This window comes from Plasmodium coatneyi, chromosome 11 (genome assembly GCF_001680005.1).
Source record: "Plasmodium coatneyi strain Hackeri chromosome 11, complete sequence".
In the NCBI taxonomy this organism is placed as follows: domain Eukaryota; phylum Apicomplexa; class Aconoidasida; order Haemosporida; family Plasmodiidae; genus Plasmodium; species Plasmodium coatneyi.
The window spans coordinates 1,156,705-1,167,954 of record NC_033566.1 but is presented as its reverse complement, the minus strand read 5'-3'; the positions used below and the strand labels follow the sequence as shown (position 1 = coordinate 1,167,954).

At 38.3% G+C, this 11,250-nt stretch overlaps 3 protein-coding genes across 3 annotated transcripts; 1 reads left to right on the top strand and 2 right to left on the bottom strand.

Annotated features, from left to right (window-relative positions):
• Positions 1 to 63: 63 nt before the first annotated feature.
• PCOAH_00034220 (Uncharacterized protein) lies at positions 64 to 1,125 on the bottom strand (the record flags this gene model as incomplete). The annotated part of the gene is made up of 1 exon (XM_020060216.1): positions 64 to 1,125. The coding sequence occupies one exon, from the start codon at positions 1,123 to 1,125 to the stop codon at positions 64 to 66; it is 1,062 nt and encodes a 353-aa protein (XP_019915679.1).
• Positions 1,126 to 2,308: 1,183 nt separating this feature from the next.
• On the bottom strand, positions 2,309 to 4,477 carry PCOAH_00034210 (3-oxoacyl-(Acyl-carrier-protein) synthase; the record flags this gene model as incomplete). Its single annotated transcript, XM_020060215.1, has 3 exons — positions 2,309 to 3,565; positions 3,698 to 3,817; positions 4,430 to 4,477. The coding sequence occupies 3 exons, from the start codon at positions 4,475 to 4,477 to the stop codon at positions 2,309 to 2,311; spliced, it is 1,425 nt and encodes a 474-aa protein (XP_019915828.1).
• A 2,462-nt stretch (positions 4,478 to 6,939) lies between these two features.
• Positions 6,940 to 9,801, top strand: PCOAH_00034200 (Uncharacterized protein; the record flags this gene model as incomplete). Its single annotated transcript, XM_020060214.1, has 1 exon — positions 6,940 to 9,801. The coding sequence occupies one exon, from the start codon at positions 6,940 to 6,942 to the stop codon at positions 9,799 to 9,801; it is 2,862 nt and encodes a 953-aa protein (XP_019916017.1).
• Between the last annotated feature and the right edge of the window lie 1,449 nt (positions 9,802 to 11,250).

Here is an 11,250-nt window from a genome sequence, read left to right as displayed (position 1 = left end):
CTTTGACCACATTATTACGTCATTTGTCGTACCTCCTGTGGAAACGATTGAAGATGCTCTTTCTCACTTCACAAAATGTGCAGCAAAATAATTTGTGCAATAATTGATTATAAAATCGTAATAAAACTGGATGGTTTCTCTGGAGTTTTCCAAAATGCTCCCTTCGTCAATAGTCGCAGTATTCGCATTAAAGAGGATGTAAAAATTTTCATGTGGATTAAATTTGTCGGCGTCATTTCCACAGGGCAGTTTATCAAATGATGTCTTTTTTGTAAAATTCCAAAAGGAATGTTTATCAAAAATATTATTGTAAATATTATCGTCTACGTTTTGTGTTCGTAACAGGAAGTCTTCATAGTGCACAAATTTAATTACATACACAAGTTGGTCATCCACATTTGCTGTTCGCAAAATTGGGATGTACTTTATGAGTACTCTTTTGAACAGACCTTCTGCGGTCTCCCCTTTTTTCTTCTCAACGAACAAATTAAAGTTGTTGTTTTCCAGTTGGTTTATTATTATTTTCTTATTTTGTTCGTTTCTATCTAGGATTATGATGTCTGTGGAATCTTCTCCTCCCTTCTCCTCAGCGTCATGGAGGGAGCTTCCCCCTGATAGTAGCCGCCCCAACTCCTCATAATTCTGAACACACCTGTACCACTTCTCATCAAAGTCGTAGAAGCAAAAAGGGATTAGCAAAAGAGACAGGTGCACATTAATCACATTGCAGATATGGTCATAAATAAATGGCGTGTACTCATATATGTAAATATTTATAAAAATCTGCCAGCGGTCATTCTTATATATGTTAAAACTATTCACTTTATCTTCAAAAATATAATCGTATAAATTATTTATCACATTGTTTAGGTATAGGTTATTTAGCTCATCGCTGTAGGATATCTTTATGTTAATCCCTTTCTGCTTTTTTACCGTTTTATCCGTCGCGTGTTTATTGAGTGTGTCATTACTCTGCTCAACAATTTCGTCTTCTTCCACATTATTTTCTTCATAGTTTATGGTAAGATTGAGCTGTGAGATTAATATATTTTTCTCGCACACGTAGTATATGTTAGTCTGCAAGTTGTCCTCTTCCCGTGTGATATTTAGTTTTATTTTTTTCATTTTTTCCTCCACGGGTGTTTCGCGGATGTCGCACGTTTGCAGGTGGGGTAAAGGTGGAGGATAGACACGCGCTTCTGTTAGGTGAGCCCCTTACGCCTTTTGCTACTCTTCCCAGTAACTGTGCAGCGAGAGAAACAATCGCATAACGTGTGAGTTATACATATTTATGAAACCCTCCCCCCCTTACACAATGTGTGCTTCACAAATGTGCGCTCTTTTCTCCCCCGCCCTAGACATCCACAATTGGGTGTTTCACAAAATAGGCATGAAACTGTGGAAAAAATGGAAATACCCCCAATTCATGCAACAGAAAAAAAAAGTATCTCCCCCTGGAGGGACCACTATATGTACCTTCTCACGGTATAAACAAACAAATGGCTAACTTCGCAACAACGTGAAGATAGAACTTTTCATTCTGCATGAAAAAAAGATGGTATAGCAATTAGCCTACAAAAAAAAAGGAACTTCCACTTTTTTGACAATTGTCGGAACTGCTGTCGCCGGGTTGTGGATTCTCCTTCTCACTTGGGGGCGGTTAAAATTTTCTTCACTTCGCTGAAAGTTTCCCTCAGCTGTTTTTTTTAAAGTTAACAGGGGGACGCGAGAAAATATATATATATATATATATATATATAAGAAAACGAATCACACAAGAGTTTTGCCTCACAAACACAAGGCAACTATCCCCCTACTACGTGGCAGTCTCCTTAGGTGTGAACGCCTTTTACATTTTTTTTTTCTTTTGCGTTGTTTCGTATGATAGTGCCCCCATTCCCTGTTATGCTGTAAAATAAAAAATAAAAAAAAAAAAAAAAACGGAAGGAACTCCCCATATATGATTCTCCTGCACAAATTGGTTACGTCACAACTGATGGGCATATTTTATTTATAAATGCATTACCAAAAAGGAATAAATAAATAAACAAAGGAGGCATAATCGCGAGGGCTATTTTTTAAAAAAAAATTTACAACAAGTTTGAAACTAGTGTTACATTTAACGTGCATACATACATGAAGTAAGTGTGGGGTGACTAAGAAGGCACGCTGCTAAAAACGCAGGTGGGAATTCTCCTTTTGCGATAGCGCAGTGGGGTAGCTCCCTAGGCAAGTGCCACATGAGAAGGAAAAAACGCTCCACGCTGCGTACTGTATTATGTTAAACAAAAAGTACCTCGTAAGAGCATCATTTTGTAATTTTCCCAAACAACAGAGCAGTGTTGTGTCCACCAAATCCTAAATTGGTATTTAACGAAATGTCTATATTTTCCTTCGAGTGTAAGCTCTTATTCGGTGTATAATTCAAATCGCACTCATCATCCTTGTTTTCGTAATTAATGGTGGGAGGAATAATATTTGTTTGCATTGCTTTCAAACAAACGATGGATTCAATGGCGCCCGCAGCTCCTATGCAATGACCAGTCATACTTTTAGTAGAAGAAATATGCAACTTATACGCGTGATCTTTAAACACAGTTTTTAATACTTTCGTTTCAATTTTGTCATTCAAGTTGGTAGAAGTTCCGTGTGCATTTACGTACTTAACATCGGATATGTTTATATTTGCATTTTTTATAGCCTTGTTGATAGAATTGCACAATCCCCGTCCACTTGGCTCTGGGGATGTAATATGAAACGCATCACTTTCGGAAGAATATGCTAAAATTTCTCCATATATTTTGGCATTCCTCCTAAGTGCATGTTCATACGATTCTAGAATTAAAATCCCGGCCCCTTCTCCCATGACGAAACCGCTTCTTTTCAAGTCAAACGGTCTACACCCTTTTTTGGGGTTATCATTATATCCACTACATAACGCTCTTAATGCATTAAATCCGGCAAAACTTATAGGAGTAATACTTGCTTCCGTTCCTCCACAAATCATCACATCGTATTCTCTATACTTAATATATCGGTATGCTTCCCCAATTGTGTTACCAGAGGTTGCACAGGCACTTAGCATACCAAGTGAAATTCCTCTTAAATTATGTTCGATGGATACAATCCCTGCTGATGTATTGGCTATCATTGCTGGGATTAAATAAGGACTTATTCTTTTATGTCCCTTTTCGTAAAATGTTTTCATTTCCTTTTCTAGAAATAGCAAACCACCGATCCCGCTTCCGATGATCGTCCCTACTTTGTTCGGGTCAATTTTCTGTAAGTCAATTTTTGCGTCATCTACGGCTAATCTTGTTCCAGCCACAGCATAGTGTGTGTAATCATCGTACCGATTAGCATCTTTTTTGTTTGTGTAATAATCAGAGGGGTTGAAAATTTTCTTATCAATTTCGCTGCCTATGCCGCAGTTCATGCCTGTTACGTCAAACTTGGTAATTTTGTCAATCGAGTTATACCCGGAGATGAGATTCTCCCAAAATTTCTCTAGCCCAATTCCAACCCCATTCACGACGCCAAGTCCGGTGCACACAACTCTCGATGTCTGTAGGGGTGGGGGTGCGCCCAACAAACGCAAAAAAAAAAAAAAAAAAAAATACATATATGTAATATATATATTATATGTATATATAGTATATAATATACATAGAAATATACATATATATTTTTTTCTTACTTCACAGTGCTTTTTCAACTCGTTCGCGTTGTAGCTGTTGTACAGCTTTACATTTCTGAAAGTGCCTGTTTCAGGTCTTTGCGCATTGTTCTTGATAAATCCGTACCTCTTGCTATACACCTGTTGGCATTATTATAATTTAAGGAATAATAACGAATGTCTTTTGCGAAAAAAAAAAAAAAAAAAAAACGGAGGAATAGAGCTGGAGGATTTGCGAGCAACGGTACAACTAGGTGGTGCCACCACTATGTTAAAGGGGAATATACACATGTGTATTCATATATACACAAGTACTTGCGCATTTGTGTAGCAAATAAGACGTTCTAATGTGCTACGTTGTGAGTTATTTCTCCCCATCAATTGTGCTCGGAAGTGTAACAACATAACCGCATTACAGATTAACAACTTTACAACCGCGCAAATTATTACACCTGGCATGAGTATGCGTGGAAATGAGACGCAGAGCGGTGCGGACTTCTCCTTACACGCAAGAGTGCGAACTTGTTTCCGTACATAGCGCCAACATCCAAATAATTTGCGTGTGCAGGGGTATGCAATTATGCAAGTACTCTCACAGATGAATTCATAATATGCTCGATTGGGTCTACATTAAAATTTTTTTTTCTTTTTTTGAAAAAAGTCAAATATAGATTAAAGCTAAGCATATGTATACATGCGCAGCGCTGCCCTTTTGAAAACGTGTTTACGATTCGTTGTGGATTTTAAAATTACTTGTAAAGTTAGAAAGTGGAAGAGAAGGGCTTTTGTGTAAATTCTCATTTTTCCCGAAAAACGTTGTACAACGTGGAAGTGTTCTTTGGAAGGAGATCTATTTAATTTTCCTTATTCTGTATGATCGGTTTGACAGGTTTTATTGGTTCGATAGATTTGATAGGTTTTCAGTTTAATGGTTCATTTCGCTTAATCCGTTTCCTTTTCCTTCCTTTGCTTAATTAAAAATGATGGTGTGAAGTACACTGGAAAATGTGACATAAAAATGTAAACGCGGTTCACATGTAAATTAAACACACACATGACATGTCCCTTCCTTTTGCTATCTGAATTTGGTTACCTTTTTTTTTGCCCAAGCCTTTTACAAAAAAAAAAAAAATTCGACAAAATTTCCTTCCCCATTTGTGCCTATACATATGTAAATATGCGTACGTAAACATTTGTGCAATCGTCCCGTTCTGCGCAACGCATACAACTTTACACTGTCCCTACATTTTGCGCGCCCCCCAATAACCATGCACTTTGGGCAATTTGCACAAACGTCATTACGACATGTGGCAGGCGCTCAACCAGATCGTGCATTGTTTTTTTATGTCCACTCTGGTACATTGTAAGTGGAAAAAATATCATACAAAATTGTTACCCTTTTTCGCATGTTATTAAGCCATTTATTGCTTCCTTTTGTTTTTTCCTTTTTGGTAATCATCCTTAACGGATGTCATTTTTTTCCATTCTGAAAAATAAGATATTGAAGGCAAAAGTGGGGCAATATGACTGGGAAGTGAAAAAATGGCCCAAATGAAGAAGGAAAAACGCAAAATGAAAACGAGGAAGAGGGAAAAAAAAAAAAAGACCTTTTCAATATAGAAGCAAAATCGCGTGCTTGCCTTAAAAAAATTTACAACATTTTTACGGCAACCAATTTATCGGCATTTATGTGGAGTACGTTGCTTTTTCGCGTACTCTTTTTTTTTTTTAAATTCACCCGCTTTTCACTCTGTCGATCACTTCGTCTGCTCATCACGCCCATTTTGCTCATTCCCGTTCATCTTTGAACTTTTCTTGGTGACCATTTTGAATAGCAAATTGACCAAATGGACCCCCTTGCTCAAATTAGACAACTTAAAAGTTGTACATGTTTCGTTGTAGTTTAAAATTTATGCATGGTTTAAATTTTACGTTAACGAGTGTTCGTATTGTCTTGCGTTTGCGGAAAGAAACGTGTACCTTTTTTCCCTTTTTTTTTTACGTGCGTATAATTATATAAGTTTTTTTTTTTTTTTTTTTTTTCAACATTTTTCCACAGGACAAACTGTTTGTTATGTCATGTTACGGGAACTACAATTCAATTTTTACATGTATACACCCCCGCGTGAAATTAATAAAAAATGAAGAATTGTCATTTCCATTTGGGCCGAACAACGTGCCTCATTGTTTATACATTTGTCTGTGTGTGTACACTGGGAACATGCCTGCGCAAGCATTAAATGTTCACATATACATGCATAAGCGCAAATAATTCACGTAAAGCTTAAAGTTAAAAAAAAAAAAAAAAAAGGCAAACATATTTGTGCCTTTTATACGCCTCCACAACAATAACATAGTGAGATTCATTTATCTCAAACCTCCAAAATAAAAAAAAAAAAATGCAGAGTACGCAAAAATAGGTACTCGTAATGATGATACACACAATAGAGGACTTGTCAATTTCATTTAAGAAGGAATAGCACAAATAGCAATAGACATGTCAGTAGTGGCATCTCAGTAGGGGCCAATGCCGAGTTAAGGATATCACCCTGGCAACGGAAAAAAATGTGTCAACCGTCCTGGACATTTGCCGTCTGATGTATGACGCATGACAAGATAGTCATCATTGTCACATTTGCATATGCCTCAAATTGTAAAAAATAATACGTTGTAATAGTGAAAAAAAAAAAAAAAAAAAAAAATCCTGCATTTTGTTTTACAAACCGAAGTTTTACTTAACGTAAGTGCGTATGTACAATTTATGAACTCCTTTTATGTATATATATGTATATATTTTTTTTTTCCCTTTTTGAATACATTTTAATGTATATATAATGAAGCACACTCTCTTATTATATATATGGTGTAACCCAAATTTCCATACATTTTCTCAAAAAGGAAAAAAAAAAAAAAATGTAAAAAACACTTGTTCCCAGCAGATTTGTCAATTTTCAGCGGAAATTTGTAAGCAACGCAGGAACGAAGAGGAAACGACTAGTTCCTGGCAAATGACCTGTTGTGAATTGCGCGTAAAAGTGTAAAAACCTTGCGAATCGAAAAGGTTCACAAGAAATTCGCAAACGCCTCACAAAACGATCGCCAAACAGTTGAGCGAAGAAAACCGAAAAGGGAACAAGAGGACACACGCGGGTAGCCAAAACAAAGTACCGCGTGAAGACGCAGTGGACAGAACGCACACATGTTAGGCAATCCGCCCAGCCGACCCCCCACCAGGTAACCCTCCAACAGCTAACCCGCCCACCATGGATCTGTCACGGGGGAAAGTCATAATCGAAAAAGATATCAACGAACACACCATAGACGAAAACGTATTTTTCTTCGAGCCAAAGAAGGAAGACGTGTACGACGAAAACACAAACCTGAGGTACATCTTCCACAACACATTTATAAGCACAGATGAAGAAATTGCAATAAGTGAATTCAAAAAGTATTGTAAAAATAAATCGTTAAAAATAAATAAAGCATTTTTCGAAAATGAATGTTTGCGTTACCTGTACTCAGCGCAATTTGATTTTGCAAAAGCGTTAGACTTGATCAAGAGCAACTATGAATTCAGACTGTCCAACATTTTACCCATAAAAGAAAAAGACGTCATAAATTACATTAACAAAGGAGTGATATACTGGCATGGAAGAGATAAAAAATGTAGACCCATTCTGATAATAAATTTATTGAATGTCGAATCGTTAGATGTAGAAAGATTAACAAATTTGTTTTTTTTCTGTTTTGAATTCTTTTTAAAATATTTATGTATACCTGGGAAGATAGAGAATTATATATCCCTTGTTGACTGCTCTGGGATCTCTTTATCTAAATTTCCCATGTCTACATTTATGAAGTTGTTGGAAATTATGAATTCAAAATATCGATGCAGATTATTTCGGATGTACATAATTGATGCTCCGAAAATTTTCAAAACTTTTGGGAAGTCGTTTTTAAATTTCGCTCCATCCTACATGACGAAGAAGCTAAAAATTTTGGACACCAATTATGCGTCTTATTTGAGGGAGGAAATTTTCGAAACCCAACTGGAGAGGAGGTACGGGGGAGTGCGGGAGATACGGGATAACGTCTTTTACCCTTTCGCCTTTTACCCCAACTGTTGTTGCGCTGGGGGAGCATCTGAATCGGCGTTGCAGGTAGTAGAGGTTGACTCTGCCAGGGATGGCGTAAAGAATCCCCCCGTCGGATGTGCTTTCCTACAAATGAGCGACAAAGCGCGAGACTTCCTAATGTCAGGCTATTCAATGCACCTCAAATTGGTGGACCGAACACACAAGGAATCGATGAGAAATCATTATGCCCACCCTGCGCCGGGAGAGGGCCACAGCAGGAGTAGAGTTAAATGGAGCAGCAGCAACAATAGCACTATGAAACACCTGGTCAGTCATGGCAATAACAGCACCACTAGTAGGAGGAAAAAAAAAAAAAAAAATTTATCCCAAAAGGATCAGTTATTAGAAAACTGTTTCATCGATGCGGTGATAAATGAAGTGTATCAAATCGAAAGTAACCACATTTTAAAAAACAATAAATTTGTGAATGCAAAAGGTAGCTATGTCGTTAGTGTAGGGAGCACCCACTATTGGCTCTTCAAACTGAAGCACCTATTTCTGCCCGAGATAACCATCAATTATTTAACCAGCAGATTTCCCTTCATTGTAAATTACCTCATCGTGAAGTCTAATTTTAAGTCTATGCAGCATTATGCGAAGTATATAGAGAGTTGTGCCTGTTTGGAGGGAGATGATTCTGTTCAGGGTAAACATGGTAGTGGAAGACATGATCGAGATGGAAGAGGAACCAGCAGTGGTCATCCGTATGACGGCAAACTTTTCCTTTCCCTTAGCTCAACTGCCAATACGGCTGTCAGTACGAATGCAAATGCGCCTGCAAATAGCTTTGCACATTTTACGAATGACCCGGAGGAGCAAAAATTTCACACATTAAATAGTGTAAAGTCGGTGAATAGACATGTGGACATAACTCACGTGAAGGAAGGAAAAAACAGAGTGACTGCTCCCCACGCGCAAAACTCAAGGAGGAGTAGGAAAAAGGGAGAAGGGGGCACGACGCAGAATGGAGTTACCGAGTTCGGTGCGTACAGAGGAAGTTCTGGCTGCGGTGTTGGAGGCAGTAAGGGAGATGACTGCACGAAGAGGACGGGAGGAACCAATCAGATCCCCTCCAAAGATGCGAAGAAAAACTTTTACGCCAATTCGGAAGCCATCTTTGAAGATAATAATGGCAATAAATCCGCTAAGGATAAGAGTGACCACCTGCAAAATAAGCAGTCCAGTACGTCCAGGCGAAAGTGGAAGGAAAAAAATCAAAAGTGCTACAAAATTAAGGCAACGAATAATTTGTTCAAAGATGAATTGGTAAATAATACTCAGAAGATCGAGTGTGTAGAGAAGACCTTATTGAATAGAATGGTGGGGGTGGGAGATTTTTCCCCATGTTATGATTTCAACGTTGGTACGGATTATTCGGGCAAGGCAACAGCTAGTGCACAACCTGAGTGTGAGAACAGCGCCATGAGCATAACACACGCTACCTGTGCAGCCACCTCGACCAAAACGGCTAACTCGATCAAAACGATGAACTCTATGAACACTTTAAAAACGCTCAACTCGATGAACAGCGTAAACACCGAAAATAAATTACACAAAAAGTCATCCGCAAATAGCATGAAGTCAGTTATACCCCAGAGGCTAGACTACGCCAGTTCGAAAATCCACAGGCAGTCTACCACCGTGAATACATCCTACAGTACCAAGCAGTCCAAAGATTCCTTTAGTAAATTAGAAACAGGGGAACATTTAGAGCAAGCACCACGAAATGATCCTCCAGGGGATGCGCCACGTAGGAGTAACGCCAATCCGGTCAGAAAAAAGCATTCATCACCAACCGCTGACGTAACGCACATTTCAAACGATGGACCGCTAACTGAGGAAAAGAACCCAAATTTCAACTTCCCTGAAGCAGAATCGGATTGTACTAAACAGACAAAGGGTAATGCGTCCGAGAGGAGTAAGCGAAGGCTCAACAAAATTAAAATTATTGGCTTGCAGTTTTTTAACAAAACGAGTTCCAAAATGTAGGATTAACTGCACGTATGCATGTCCCCGCAGTAGGTAGTGTAAGCAGAAAGGAGGTAGGGGACCGAAGAGGAGTAAGCCAGTTCCCCAAGTGAGGAGCACATTGGGGATGAAGCGGCATGCTGGAAGCCTAACAGCACAATCCTTGTTTTTGTAAATTTTGAACGCGTTAATAATTTCACAGGAGAAATATTCGTCATTTTTTTTTTTTTTTTTTGTTTTGTTATTCCGCTTTGTGCGTTTGCTCTGTTTGGTGCTTTTTTATTTTTTCTTTTTTTTTGTCGTTCAGGAAGCTACACACCCTGCGCTGTACAACTACCTCTGATTAGATACCCTCCCTGTTGCATGTCTCTTTAAATTTTACCAACCGCGTAAATGTTGTCCAATTTGTTAGATAATTAAAGCGTTTCTTTTATTCCTTTTCGCTTGATATTTGAAATACATCTTTTTTTTTTTTTTTTTTAGTTCACTTAACATGTTTGTTACATCCCTTCGTGGGTTACACTACAATGTTTTTTGTTTTTCTCCTCTTCATTGCAACACCCTCCGTGCAGTTTCACCTCGTCATTGTTTTACCCATCCGGTGATGATATCACCTTGTTGTTTTTGTAGCGCGTTGCTCCTCAGGAGTTTTCCCAATTTGTAATTCGTTTCTGCCCATTTTTATTTTTTTTTTTTTGCATCCGAAATTTTATGAAGACAGTTATCGGAAGGCCGTTAAAGTGGCCCTGTTGAGTTTAAAACTTCCAGATCCCCTTTTGCGACACGCATGGGTACACCTGTTCATCTTTACCCAATGGCGGTCTTCGGTGAAAAGGTGGAAGGACGTGTAAAAAGTGTTAACATGACACTACCCCTTCCTCTCAGCATAGCCCAGTGTATAGATGGATGAATCTGGAAGAGAGCTCTTGCAGGCACGGGGAAAGAGCAAAAATGTAGACACAACTGATTCTGCATGTGTGTATGGCTATCTTATGGCCATGCCATTTTGTTTTTCCGTTCCTTTTCTTTATATGGAAAATTCTTAAAATGCGTTACGAGATTTTGTGAGGTTCGGTTCATTTAGGGGGAGAAAGTCATGGTACTTCATTTCAGCTGCTTTAATAAGGGCACGTTTTTGAAAAAAAAAAAAAAAAAAAAAAGGAATGCGCGATGTGCGCTAAGGTATGGGTAAAAAAAAAAAAATAATAATAAAATCAGCCTTTGCGGGTTATTCGTTCAAGGGGTTAGGTCTCTTCTCCGTGTTTTCCCCTTTTTTTTTTTCCGTTTAATCTCCATTTTTTCTGCATTTTTCTTCGCATTTCCCCCTCTTTGTCGCAATCCTTTTTGAGCTAATCCTGCCAGGAAGACTCGCAATTTCGGGGAGGAGCAAGTTCGCAGATGTCTTATGCTTGCTTATTGGCTCTCCTTGCGTGCTCACCTTTTTTTTTTTTTTTTTTATTTCATTTCATA